A 14,589-nucleotide genomic window follows, 5' to 3' on the forward strand; every position below is an offset into this window, starting at 1 on the left:
AGTTTGAAATATATGTGCCTTCTGTGATACGCTCCGTTTTAGGTTAAAACCTAAAAGTGGTTTAATTGCAATGATCTGTATAACAAATGGATATGTCACTGACCTCTTTAAATGGACAGGTTAAAAATGTAGTATTTTGTGTCTATTTGTTTTTAGCCATTTTGTCACTGAAGGTAAAAAAATAATTTCGAAAATTTCGAAGACATCTGATTAAGCCGATGATAAAATATCTATATTAATAAAAGAATTTCGTAAAGGAGGATTTTGCGGATAAGTGTTTTCGACACGTCATTTTACACAACTCACTATGTGTTATAGCCTCTCCATCAAAGAGTATATAAAATAATTAACTCTCTCTCTCTCGCTCTCCATTAACATCATATCAGTATGTTGAATACTCTTTGGTTGGAAGAATTCTTGAAATGACAGAAAATGAAAATCAAGAAAATTTGAAAAGAAAACAAAATTCTTTGGAATTCTCTCAAGTACAAACCTTGAAAAAATATTTTAAATAATTTCTTAAAAAAATAATCTCGTTTACGAAAATTTGTATTTGAGTTGTGTAAAATTGATGAACAAAGGTTTAAAAAAACTATTTTCGTTTCAAAATATATCTAAATTCCTGTATGCGTTTACTCCAAGTGCAACTATGGTAAGATACTTTCCAAATCCTTACGTCGAAGAAGGTATAGTCGAAAAAGAGCCTTCCCACGATGATCTCACGCTACAAATTAACGAGTACATTAAAAATATTACAACGCGATTGCAACCATCTAATAGGAATGTTGATGGAGGATTATACGTCGGAGTGACTGGGGTGTCTTATATGTTTTATTATTTATTTAAAAATCCCCTTTTAAAAGACAGCAAAAGTTTCTATATCGAGAAAGCTGTAGAATACTTACAACCGGCTCTGGACTGCTCCGCCGGGGAAAGAACGTCGTTTCTTTTAGGCGACGCTGGAACGTTTGCTTTAGCGGCAGTTGTATTTAAAGCGAAAGAGGATGAACGATATACTGACTTTATAAAAAATTACAAAGCCCTTTACAACCAATATCTTAATCCAAAGTTTTTGAAATGTGGGGGTGATGAATTTTTTGTGGGTAGAGCTGGATATCTTGCTGGGGCTTTATGGATGCATAAGGAGCTACATATACCAGTTCTGACTAGGGAAGAAATGTACAACATATGCGATGTGATGGTAGAATCTGGTCGTGATTACTCCATGAAGAGTAAGAGCAGATGTCCACTGATGTATCATTATTATAATACACAATATTTAGGAGCGGCTCATGGTTTAAGCTTTATCTTGCAAATGCTGTTAACTGTACCAGGGTACTTGCAGTTTAACACATCTGCTGAGAAAGATGTGAAAGCTACTGTAGAATATATAGCTTCACTGCAAACAAAAGAAGGTAACTGGCCTTGTTGCATGGAGGAGCTCGTTTTAGATGATCACAAACTGATACATTGGTGTCATGGAGCTCCAGGCACTGTGTACTTGATGGCCAAAGCTTACCTTATTTTTCATGACCAGAGATTCTTGGATTCATGTATAAAAGCAGGTGAAGTTGTATGGCAGAAAGGTTTGTTACGTAAAGGTCCTGGTATTTGCCATGGAATAGCTGGCAATGGTTATGTATTCTTGCTGCTGTATAGATTGACTGGAGATGATATTTATTTGCACCGTGCAAAGATGTTTGCAAACTTCATGAAGAGTGAAGTATTCATTAGAGATTCAAGACTACCAGATAATCCTGAAAGTTTGTATGAGGGTATTGCGGGAACTGTGTGCTTTTTATCTGATCTCTTGACACCTGAAATTGCTGAATTTCCATTTCAAGATGTGTTTTCTAATTTTAACCAGTAAACTCATTAATTTTTTATAAAAATAAATTTAATTTATAACATGATTCTCTGCACATTTCTGAATGCTTTTTTCTGAAGCACATCCACAAGATTGATTGTTTTTATTTGCTAGTATTTTAGTTTAATTTGTTTGATATGTTCTGGAATGTATTTAAAATTGTACTTTTAATTAAGAATTATGTAAGTTCGTTTTCTTTTTCCAATTCAAAAATCAATGTTTTCTAAATATAATTATTTTTGAAAAAAAAAACAACATGATTTTGATAACTGAAACATAGTGTAAATGGTTCTAGTATGTGCGTTTTTGTTTATTATTTTGTTGAATAAATGTTAAATTATGATTTTTTTATTTCATTAGGTAGTCTAAATAAATATGAACTATTACTTGTCAACGTTGAGCTTGTCCTTTAAAAAAACAACGTCAATTATACTGCCAACATATCCCTTAACCAAAGTCAATGCATAATTTGTCTTTTAAACTTTTACATGATATGTGCTGACAGTAATTGCTGATACATTGATAGCTGACAATTTTTCATAGAAAATGCTTCTATAAAATGCCACGTTTGATATTTAAAGTAACAGTATTTAACAATTGCAATGAATATCATAGCATTAAAACTATTGCTTACAATTTTCCCGCATTTTTCTTTAATTGCACAGATATTTAAAAATAATTTTATTCAAGATGGCGTATTTATTCATTGTCATAATAATTCGCAAGTAATTGTACTGCAAAAAGCATTTAATGATGCTGGAATAAAAATGTTGGCTGTAAAACACGATGACTTTAATAAATATAGAATTGATATTAAAAAAATAAAAATTGGAATAATACTGGATGCATCATGTAAAGGATGGATAAATGTGTTCCAAGCTTTTTTAAATTCCAACCATAGTAGAATTCATTGGATCATAAATACTAACAATATAAATTCAACGACACAAATTTTATCTCAATTGTATCTTAGAATTGATTCGAATGTTTTATTAATTCATAATAATAGCAAAGGTATTAATTTGCACGAAGCTTATAATACAGATTATAAACGAAAAGGTAATTTCGTTGTTCGTAATGTAGGATTTTGGAATTCATCTTTATTTACGTGGAAACAAAGTCGTAATTTACAAGGTGCGACATTGAAATGTGTATCCGTTATTACCGACCGTTTGAAGAACGAAACTTATATGCATTTTCTCGAACAATCGAGACACGACAAGACGGATACTTTGCACAAATTAAAATTTTATACGGTCATTCGTTACTTACAAGATATGTATAATTTCAGGTAAATGTTTTTTTTTTACTATCTGTATCAGGGATGGTGAACCTTTGCCTATCAACATGCCATTTTTCTAAAGAAAAGTTTAATAAGGTTACAGACTTGCCATCAAATAATTTTGAACACACTTTTATTCTAGTGCAAATTGGATTTTTTGTTAAGTGACGTATCCTAAATATTATATGATAACGAAATTATGCACAGCTTTGTACCCAATAGCTTAGTATGAATACAATTATATTGGAAGACTAACTTTAGCAGAGCATCTTTAATTGATTTCTTGAAACTTTACATTTTAGTGTTGAAGTGCAGCGTACTAACTCGTGGGGCTATTCGCACAACGGTAGCTTCGATGGTCTCATTGGTGCTCTGCAGCGTCGGGAGGCAGAGTTCGGATGTTCGCCAGTCTTGTTCAAAATAAATCGCGCCGAAGTAGTCGACTATGTTGTCCCAACGTGGCAAACAAAGTATAATGTGGCTTTTATAGCCGGTACCAAAAGCGGTTTAACAACAAATTAATATTAGAATTGTTATGTATTTTATATTTTTCTTTCCTTACCAGGCACACATTTTTATTCCGCCAGCCAAAGTATCAAGCAAGTTATTACTCTGTGTACACTCGCCCGCTAGATGGCGTTGTTTGGCGTTGCATGTTGGGAGTTCTCTTGGTTGCAGGATTAACTTTGAACTTGATATTAAAAGTAAAAAAGACGAATTTTTTCATTGACGGAAGAGATTCATCTCTGAGTTTAATATGGTTGTTAATTTGCAGTGCTGTTTGTCAACAAGGTAAGTTTAAACTTAAGAACTTTTAATTGACAGTTGACGGTTTCGTATTAATTTAGACCTCTAGCATATTAGTTCTAATATATATTTATTAAGGTATGCCGGTAAATAAAAATGCTGTTTCTGCGAGAATAATAATATTTGTGACATTCATGTTCTCAATGATGGTCTATCAGTTTTACAATGCGAACGTATTGTCGAGTTTGCTCAACGAACAGTACTCCTACATACGTAACCTCAACGATTTGCTGCACAGCGATCTAAAAGCTGGAGTCGAAGATATGCCATTCAATAAAGATTACTTTAAGGTTTGTTAAAGGATTAATTAAAATTTAACAAATAATATTTACAAAAGCCAATAATTTAAAAGCATGTTTTATACAAAATTCTAAGATGAATGTTTAAGTAGATGTCAAATGGGCCCAATGAGGGTCAAGGGAAGCGTAGCAAAAATTTGTGCGTTTTTCATAATACAACACAAAACTAAATATTATAAAGCTATATTGATTTTCAGCGTACAACAGACCCCGTATCCTTAGATTTGTATAAAGCTAAGATAGCCACAGACAAGCACTATAATTTCTTTGACGCGGAGTACGGTATGGGACTGGTGAAGCGTGGCGGCTTCGCTTTCCATGTTGACACGTCTGCAGCATACGCTGTCATGAGGAAGACGTTCTCTGAGCGAGAGATATGCGAAGTGGGTGAAGTGCAGCTGTTTCCGCCGCAATATGTAGGCGCTGTGGCGGTCAGAGGTTCCCAGTATAGAGAGTATATTGCTGTTGGGTGCGTATATATTGAATAGTAGGAAATCAGCGTAATTAAGTTAGCTCTTATGCCTATATAATGATAACACTAGATTAGGTGTAGGGGCTAGGTATTGGGCAAATCCGCGTCTAGGGCGGCTTTTAGAAACATCGATATTACGCTGTCGAGACAAAAAAATACTTTTGAAGTGCACATGTTATGCGTCTTTGTAAGTTTTAATTATTATTTAACTAGTGAAGTTGTACTTACTACCGTTTTTAATGCTATCTTCTGTTTCCAGAGTTAGTAAGCTATTGGAAACTGGTCTGATGAATAGAATCAAATCAATCTGGGAGAGTCGCAAGCCGCCGTGCGCTAAACAACGTTACAGCACTATTATGGCTGTTAATATTCGAGAATTTTCTATGGCCTTACTATTTTTATTATGGGGTTGTATGTTATCTTTGTTTATTTTAATATTGGAAATCTTTGTGCATAAAATAAAACGACGAAATATGGGTAGGACACACTTAAAAAAATTAAAGCCATGGGGTGAAACTTATAGTTCATAAACGCTATCTAAAGAAGAAAATCACTTTTTTAAATTAGTGATGTAGCAGATATAAGTGTAGTGTAGAATTTCATTCATTATATTTCGTTTGTCAGATGATTTGATTTTTTATTTATTTCTGCTGTTTTATCTGTATAAATTACTTTAAAAAAGGTTTAAATAAAACAGTCGTGGGCATTTTCATTTTGTTTATTTGTTGGATAAATATCTCCCTCACAGTACACATGACTTCAGTTCTCAGGCGCGGTGAAAAATTATAAACTTCAAAATAACATCAGCTCTCACTTCCATATTCCACAGGTATATGCAAATCGGTTTATAATAACTAAATCTTGCAAATGCCATATCATTGTATTTTATTTTTCTACATAGATGAAGGTAAAGTTAGTTTTAAGAAAAATGACAATCCGTTATCTTCAAAGATGTTATTTTTTACAATACTTATTTTGTAGAATAACATTTTTTTGGTTAAATTACATAGTAAAATGTGTCAATGTCAAACGCGTCTACGCGCCTAAATAAAAAGCGCGCGAAATAGGCAATTGCAAGTGAATTAATGTTGCCACTTGCTCTGTTCGTATTTTGCAAAAAAAAAATGTATATGCAAATAACTTTTCAATACAGCCACAACTTTTCAAATTTAAATCACCGTTTATTTTCTCGTTTCAATTAAACCTAATTTTTATAAAATAGTCATAAATTCACTAATATTTGTGATGAACATTGATTAATTGATGAAATGTTCATTTTCTATACAATTTTTTTCGATAAAAAATTCATGAATGACGTTTACGTTATTTAAAGATGCCACAAACAAAAATCCAGCTCATATACAAATCTTTTGTTTACACATTGGGATAATTGTCTAAGTGCGAAAAAAATAATGAAAAACCATTTAGAGATCGAAATCATATCCATTTGTATTTAATATTCTAAAAACAGTTACACACCCTCGTCGTTAAAGTTTGAATAGCATAGATATTTTTTTATTTATACACGAAGTAGAAAAAAATACAGGCCTCTTGGCTATGGTTTATTTATTATCTGTTATGATTATGAACAGTTGACTTGTGTCTTTTAGGTTCTTAAAAACAAAAACAGTTCATGCAAAGGAATTCGATTAAGACATATAGATGGGACATCACTAGAAAAAAAAAACAATTTAAAATTTATTTTATATTAATGTTATACATTTATCACTCACAACAAGACCGTTTTGGCAGATGATTTTAGTGATACGAATATTTTCATGTTTTTTAATTAATAAATATTAAAATTACATCATCATCGATAGCTGTCAAAACGTGCGTCTCGATGTGATTTTCGACTGTCAAAATATTTGTATAAAAACAAACCTTTTGAATACAGAGTTAACTTTATTACAAATTACAGGGCAATAAAATTTCAAGGTTATATTTTATGATTAAAAATGTTAAATACTCATTTACAATCTTTTTTAGGATTACATAAAAATAAAATGAAGGCGCGGGATTTCTTTTATAATTACGTCACAAATATTTACATCGATGTTAAGGTCTAGAACAATCTGGAAACTGACTACGCATGTTAGAGCGAGATAAACATATCTCAAAGATGCGACAATGAGAGAAATATGTTTTTCTTATAAGAAAAGTTAAAAATAAATTCCTACTAATCAAAAAAAAATAATCTATTGGTGATTTTTTTTATATATAAATCTGATTAAACAGCAAATACTTAATAAGACATCGGTTTTAGTTACCAACACTGTAAATACCAAAGGAACGCTTTATAAACGAAACAATATAAGTTTTAGCAAGTAAATCCCGCGCCTTTGACAAGAATAGATTGATGTGTCAAAGATTGTCGACGCACTTGTTACATATTGTCATCTCTGTCATTCCCTTTGGATAGACAGAGACGGCAATACAAGTGTGGCGGCAGTGGATTTTATTGGAATGGAAATTTGTAGATATCGAATAGTGAAGTGGGCGTTGTTAGAGTTGGCCTTCACCGCTCCTCCAGCATTATCGTCTCTTGCGGGTACAACTTTAACGCTTTCAGAGTACTGCTGTGAGATTCTAACGTTAACTGTCAAAGATAAATAACTGTCAGATGCTGTACATTTTTATTGCTATATAAAACATATTGTTGTCTCTTTTTCTCTCGTAGAGGAAGAGCGAGATGACAGTATGTTTTCATTGTTATAGCTCAAATAAACTTCTAAAATTATCTTTTCTATATATAATATAAATAAAATATACTCACGTCTCTTCTAGGCCAGCTAGAGATGACTTTATAGTTTTCTTGTGGGTAACCTTTCGATGCGAGGAAATCTAATAACGCCTAAAATTAAAAAAAAAGTACTATTACTATTGAAAGGGAAATGGTATATAGAGCAGTGTTGACTATCGTGTATAGTCAAACCTGGATAAGCGAGAGCCCAAGGGAACTCAATATTTTTTTCGCTTATAGAGGCCGTCCGTAAGTATTGAACAATGACTCTCGCTTATAAAGGTTTCCCTCTAACCAGACTTTCTCGCATATGGAGGGCGTGACTAAACTCTCGCTTATAGCGGTTTCTCTCTAACACGAGTTTCTAGCTTATAGAGGTTTCCCTCTAACCGGAGTTTCTCGCTTATGGAGGTCGTGCCTAAACTCTCGCTTATAGCGGTTTCTCTCTAACACGAGTTTCTAGCTTATAGAGGTTTCCCTCTAACCGGAGTTTCTCGCTTATAGAGGTCGTGCCTAAACTCTCGCTTATAGCGGTTTCTCTCTAACCCGAGTTTCTCGCTTATTCAGGTGTGATTATATGTGTGGTATACTGACTGCGAGCGTGTCTGTGGCATAAAAGCGACGCTCGAGGCTGTCGTGATGTGGGGGCGGCAGACGCACGCGGATCCGTGACACCTCCGCTGATTCCTTCTCGTCCGGCTCCTGAGGCACGCGCGCCTCCGCACCAGCACGCAGCTCCTGCACACACCAACATACAAACACACGTAATAATATTATAAATGTCAATGTTTAGATGGATGGATGTTTGTTAGAAGGTATCTCCGAAGCGGCTCAACAGTTCTTAATTAAATTTGGCATACAAATAGAACATAGTCTGGAGGGACACATATTATTTCACTTGCATTTATGTACATTAATGTACTGAGTACGACGTAATGACTGTAATCAAGTAATGGACTGAATAGACAAAAAAAGTTGATATATTCGTACCTCTTTCCTTGCTTCCTCTATCAATCTTTCAGATTCCGCTCGTTCTAGCTCCTGTTTTATTTCTAATTCTTGTTGCTTCTTAAATTCTTCTTTGGCTCTGGAAACAAAAATAATATTTTGACAAACCTACTGCGTATTAAACCTAATTTATTTATATTTTGTTAACCCTTGAAATTTTAGGAACAAGATTCGTGTGATGTATAATTTTAAAATAATATAAACTTAGACTTTGTTTCCACTGTATTTAAACTAGTGTATAAGTACCTGTCTGCCTCCAGACTGCGCTGGTAGGCCTCATCCTGCTCTCTCTTGACACGCTGGCGGGCGTCGCGCTCTCGCTCCAGTCGCGCGTCCTCCTCGCGCTGAGTCGCGAACCGCTCGATCGCTTCCACCAGCCCTCCCACCAGCTCTGACACGCCCACGTTTCCTGCAACACAATTTTATATGTCTCACCCATCAAAGAGATCACATATTCTAGCAAACACAGAATGTTTATATCTTATTACAATCTAAAGTTAAATAATTTATATACAGTCGACTTTGGATGAGCAATAGTCATTGTCCTGATAGACGACCTCCATAAGCGAGAAATTTCGGTTACAGAAAAACTTCTATAAGCGAGAAATTCGAGTTAGAAAGAAAGCACTTTAAGAGAGAAATTCGGCTTAAAGAGAAAGTTCTGTAAGATAGAATTTCGGGTTCGAGAGAAACCTCTATAAGCGAGAAATTCTACAGTCCCTTGATCCCTCGCTAATCCAGGTTCGACTGTATATGTTGTACTGACCATTAATAACAGAATATATTTCTGTATTGGAGCGCATTCTCATGATGATGAGCAGCGCGGGCAGCCGGTCCACTGGGATGCTGCGGATTGTCATGCTCGCCACTGGACCCAGCGCGTTTGCGATCGAGTTCAATAATCTGCATACAACATGATAAACATATTCAGTACCACTTACCGTAGGTTCCTGAGACCCGTAACTGGGATGACGATATGTTTTATAAAGATATTTTGTCTCAGAAACCCACAGTTACTCTGTGGACAAGTTTAAAAAAAGCAATATTTATTAAAAATTTTAACAAACCTATGTGAACAGTTTTACATCAAAACGTTTCAAAATAAATTTACAAATCTGTATATTATATCGAAAAAAAGAGATGCTGATAACGAAAAATCAATTTTGAAATGTTTGTCAGTCTGTCAGCAATTCCGGGTTTGTTCCTGGTATTCTCCGAAACCGCTAGATTGATTATGACAGTAATTTGACGAGAAGGCAGCTGATGCACGGGTATATTACCATTTTCTGCTTCGAAAAAGTCGGGGGCGACCGCTAGTATGTAAAAATAATTTCTTATTTCTATGAATCGATGTATTATGTATGTAGGCACGTAATTTGGAAGGGTACGTACATGTTGGTGTTGTGAGGATGTGTGAGGTCCCAGCCGTACACAAGGAAGTTGGCGGCGAGGGTCTGCAGCACGGTGTCGCAGCCGAGCAGCTGCGCGCAGAACACGTTCGACAGCACAGACTGCTCGTGGTGCAGGTATACACCCAGCAGCTTCCTCTGCAATACATCAAGAATATATCTTACTAACAGTAGATTTCGAAAACCAAAATCTCTTCTTTAAAATTTTGGACTCTGTTTTTTTTTTTAATTTCACAAAATCTAAATGTAAATTGGCGAAATATGTCATGTCACAACCACTTGGACGGGTCAAAAATCATGTGAAATGTGAAAGTTTAGATGGATGGATGTTAGAAGGTATCTCCAGAACAGCTAAGCGGATCTCGGTGAAATTTGGCATATATGTAGAACATAGTCTGCAAGAACAGGCTACTAAGATTTTGTTAAATTTCGGTGTGCGGAGTCCTGGGCGACAGGTAGTGTGTAATTTATTGAGATGTACCTCTTTGGCGGGTTTGAGACAGGACTCCTTGATGGCATCCTGCAGCGTGCCTTCAAAGAAGTTGGGCGTGTTGGGGCCGTAGCGTGCGCGGAACCGGTGCGCAAACTCTATACATCCCAGCGCCTCGTCCTCCACGTTCTGAGACACTGAAAATGTAACAAACACTTTTATTACCTCTTGTCTTAAAAAAATGATGAAATTGACTAAGAAGACATTTAAATAAATTCGTATCACATTTAAATCTTACTAATATTATAAATGCGAATGTTTGGATGTATGGATGAATGTTTGTTAAACAGTATCTTCGGAATGGCTGCATGGATCTCGCTAAAATTTGAAAATAGTCAGAGAGAACACATAGGGTACTTATTAAATGTTTTCTTGCGGACGAAGTCGCGGGCGACAGCTAGTTATACATAAAAGCATTTGCTCGCTTTGCTTTATTTAACTTTCTGATATATTTTTTTTCATATTCCTACATATGTGACTTGAATTAGTTATTAAATATGCGTAGATGGATAGAGATGTACAAAATTTAAATAACTCACTTAAAGGCATTATCCTCTCTGGCTGCACGAGGTCAAACATGTCATCCTCTGCGGGGAAGTTGTCTCCGGTATCCTCGATCTCCTCCACAGAACTGTTGTCACTATCCGAGCTGTCCACTATTATCTGTTTAAAAAAATTATTAATATAATACAAAGAATATAATAATATGTCATTTTGTCAAAAATAACTAACTTATTTTATGTAAAAAATTTAAGTATTTTTCTTTCAATAATATGTGAAATAAAATAAACGTCGGTGGCTCAGTGGTCAAGCACTTGACTTGCAATCTGCAGGTCCTGGGTTCGAATCCCGACATGTACATTTATCCGAGGTTCTTACGGTGAAGGAAAACATCGTGATGCAACCTGCACATATCTGAGAAGAAATTCAAAGATATGTGTGAAGTCAACCAACCCGCACTTGGCCAGCGTGGTTGACTATGGCCTAATCGCCCTTAACTTAGGGAAGGCTCCGAGCCCCTCGGTGGGGACGTATAGTGAGCTGATGATGATGAATAATAATAATCTTACTAATATTATAAATGCGAAAGTTTAGATGGATGGATGTTTGCTATACGGTATCTCGGTATACGGAATTTAGATAAAATTTGGCTTAGATGCAGAACATAATTTGGAAGATTTTTTAAAAATGCTAGTAAAATATAAGAATTATGACAAAATATTTATGTTTCTCAAAGTGATGGTTAATTTATTTAATAACATACCCTTTTATATTCCTTCCGGACGTTGGCGAGGTCTCGCCTGACTGTAAGGTCGTGCTGCGGCAGGTCCAGCCCCACCATGGCCAGCACGGTGTCATCCAGCCCCATCACCGGTGGCCAGCCCGTCCACACCTAACAACAAATGTTTGTTACTTATGGAAAAGAATATTATTATCTTTTTAATAGATTAAATGAAAGTATATTCAGATAAATCAACATAAAGTAGTGAAAAATAGTGTTTCTTATTTATAATTTAAGCTATAATAAGGGATTGTTGTAAAAACATTCCATTCAAACTTTTTATTCATTTTTGTTGAGAAACCAAAGCTCTTATAAAAATGTATTTAAGGGTTCCATACCTAGAAATAAAACTGAATCCTTATAGAATCACTTTATTGTCCGACCGTCTGTCTGACACACGTCTAGACCCTATTTTATTGTTAATTAATTTACATAGATGCCTAGATAATCATGTTTTGTAGTAATTTTAATTAAGATTAATTTCTTACTATTAAGTTTGAGATATATCTTTTACTTATTTGGTTAACTATCATCAAACATTATCATAGTACTTATGATAAAAAAATATTGCGTAATGTGAACTTACCTGATGCCTGACAGGTACATCAGTGAAAGAGTATATATCATTCTTCACTTCTTGTACCGTCTTTGTGCCGGGATATTTCAATATATATTCTTTCTCATCATGTTTCACTCGCAGCACATATGTTGTTGTTAATCTCTCCGCCACTCTGTTAATATTATTTAAATTAATATCCAGCCTACATCCAACAGTAAACACGACTGATAATTATGAAATTAATATTCAAAATACATATTTACGGCCTTTATGCATTGAGTAATAACCTTTGATTATAGAAAAACGGACTAGGCAATGAGACAATGTTGTAACAAATTTGATACATTTTGCAGGAGGTAAAGAGACAACCACATGTGCATATCATGCTATCGTTTGAAATTGACGCATACTGTCTCGATAATGTAAACAAGTGCTCAAACAAGATTAGTAACTATTTTAATTGATACAGAGTGAATGCGCGCGATAGCCAGGTCCTGCCACTTAATAGTCAAAAGCTGTTACACGCAAAATACCATATTTCAAGTGTATTCATAGTCTAAAATTACTATAACTTACTCATCATCCGCCATTTGCTGGTTAGCAGACTTGAGTCGTATCACAGCATTCCTCTGCAGGCCGAGCGTGGCCAGTGATGTTGAAGAGGTGGCCTGCGAGCCGCCCAGCCCTGCGATCTGCTGCCGGCACACTGGTACGCCGCAAACCGCTTCTAAGCGTCGCTTTAAGTCACCTGCAAATAACATTAATGTTTAGCAAATATGATTTTTTTATAGTTATGTTGCTGGCAATACAAAAAAAAAGAAAGAGATTAGGTAGAGGACAAAAAAAAAGACTGTCAACTGTTCCATCTAAAGCTAGTTGTTTGAACAAAAAACTACGAAATTAGTCAAACATCGAATTTGAACTAATCATTATCACTTTACTTACGAACAGTTGCTGAACCGGACATTTTGATTTCGTGCATCTTATTATTATAATGAACTTGAAGCTCTACTAGGTTCAGTGTACTATTTCTAGGCGATGAGGTTGATGCTTGATTGTTTTCTTCCCGATCTGAAAGTGGTTAAAAGAAAACTTACCATTCAAATTATTATAGTTGTTGCACTATAATATCCATTGTGACAAGACTAAGAAGCCTACATGACACTCTATACATGAGAAAAGTCTTAAGATTTGTTAAATTATGTATTACGCACCTGGTGGGTGTGTTTTTGGTGTTATCACAGATATATCTTCATCTATCATCTCTACATCATGCGTGGCGCTGTTGTGAGACCTCGAGTTGTGGGAGTTACCATCTTGAGGCATAACTCGGTTGATTGCAGCCTGTAACCATTGTCAATAATTACAAAGTGACCTCCACTGACCATAGACCTCAATGCATTGCTAACCTTCATGTAGATAAATAAGGATAAAGAAGGCAAGCAGCTATGAACTCCGACATTTCTTTTTTCTGCCAAAACTAAATATTTTTTTATTTAAAATTTTATTAAAACTTTAAATTTATAGCAAATCTAATTCCTTTGTTTCACAAGTCAGGAAATTGTAAATCATATATCTTATACAGTCATGGCAATTCAATTTTTAATCTGTATTTAAAAAAAAAGTAATGGTATTTTGCCTTTAATTTAATTCAATCATTTATAAAAAATAAATATAATTTGATAAACTTACAAGTAAATCCCAGTTACATTCGTCTAAATGTAATATAGCTTCAGCTACATCTTCTATGTTTGTTATTCCCTGAAAATCAATAACTGATTTAACAATTTTTCTCACCACAAAGACTTCTAATGTAAAAAATCCTTTTGTCTTAGATATTTAAGTAATAAAAGTGAATAATATATAAGTTTCACATCTCAGTACATCAGATTTATTAAAGACTCATAGTCTTCAAACGAAGATCGAAACTATAATTTTTTAAAAGGTGAACACAAAGAACGTAACAATGAATACATTTTAAACTTATAACTATGTCCTGATTTTATGTTTATATGTTATATGATACTAAAGAAAGGATAACTAATAAACACAGTTTTAAAAGAAAACTTAAAATTTTTCGTTACATTGGATACAAAGAAATAAAAAGACTTTTAATAGTCACTGTTGTTGATCTCCTCATAACCTTCATGATTTAAAGTCTCCATTTATTATAGCTTTTTAAAATAAGGAATTTGTTAAAGAAGGTTACTATACCTGAAAATTTGCTAGAATTTCTTCTCTGTTTTCAGCCATTTCGATATTTTTATCACAAAAATACTACGATTCTATTAAGTATGACATTTACATTTGCAGACAAATCACACTCAAACATTTACCATAGATTGATATTTGGATTTTGTTGCCATAATAA

General features: G+C 34.4%; 3 protein-coding genes across 6 annotated transcripts; 2 read left to right on the forward strand and 1 right to left on the reverse strand.

Annotated features, from left to right (window-relative positions):
- Positions 1-437: 437 nt before the first annotated feature.
- Positions 438-1,883, forward strand: LOC106114310 (lanC-like protein 3). The gene has a single exon (XM_013307461.1). The coding sequence runs from the start codon at positions 572-574 to the stop codon at positions 1,868-1,870; it is 1,299 nt and encodes a 432-aa protein (XP_013162915.1). The 5' UTR covers positions 438-571; the 3' UTR covers positions 1,871-1,883.
- Positions 1,884-2,446: 563 nt separating this feature from the next.
- LOC106114308 (glutamate receptor 2) lies at positions 2,447-5,367 on the forward strand. 3 transcript variants are annotated; one of them, XM_013307458.1, is made up of 6 exons: positions 2,447-3,158; positions 3,452-3,619; positions 3,715-3,941; positions 4,035-4,246; positions 4,453-4,724; positions 4,987-5,367. In XM_013307458.1, the coding sequence occupies exons 1-6, from the start codon at positions 2,470-2,472 to the stop codon at positions 5,255-5,257; spliced, it is 1,839 nt and encodes a 612-aa protein (XP_013162912.1). In that variant the 5' UTR covers positions 2,447-2,469; the 3' UTR covers positions 5,258-5,367. The 3 variants fall into 3 exon arrangements, with proteins under 3 accessions (XP_013162912.1, XP_013162913.1, XP_013162914.1); XM_013307460.1 differs by lacking the exon at positions 2,447-3,158 and adding an exon at positions 3,262-3,375; XM_013307459.1 differs by lacking the exon at positions 3,452-3,619.
- Positions 5,368-6,716: 1,349 nt separating this feature from the next.
- casp (Fas associated factor casp) lies at positions 6,717-14,557 on the reverse strand. Of its 2 annotated transcripts, XM_013307456.1 has the most exons (16): positions 14,433-14,556; positions 13,911-13,979; positions 13,433-13,562; positions 13,164-13,289; positions 12,795-12,966; positions 12,246-12,390; positions 11,642-11,770; positions 10,917-11,040; positions 10,369-10,514; positions 9,871-10,025; positions 9,245-9,381; positions 8,725-8,887; positions 8,461-8,557; positions 8,065-8,208; positions 7,504-7,581; positions 6,717-7,326 (listed from the first exon to the last, which is right to left on the reverse strand). In XM_013307456.1, exons 1-16 carry the CDS (start codon positions 14,469-14,471, stop codon positions 7,246-7,248), a joined length of 1,935 nt encoding a protein of 644 aa, XP_013162910.1. In that variant the 5' UTR covers positions 14,472-14,556; the 3' UTR covers positions 6,717-7,245. The 2 variants fall into 2 exon arrangements, with proteins under 2 accessions (XP_013162910.1, XP_013162911.1); XM_013307457.1 differs by lacking the exon at positions 13,164-13,289 and having other exon boundaries at positions 14,433-14,557.
- Between the last annotated feature and the right edge of the window lie 32 nt (positions 14,558-14,589).

Source organism: Papilio xuthus, unplaced genomic scaffold (genome assembly GCF_000836235.2).
Source record: "Papilio xuthus unplaced genomic scaffold, Pxut_1.1 DF828142.1, whole genome shotgun sequence".
Classification (NCBI taxonomy): domain Eukaryota; kingdom Metazoa; phylum Arthropoda; class Insecta; order Lepidoptera; family Papilionidae; genus Papilio; species Papilio xuthus.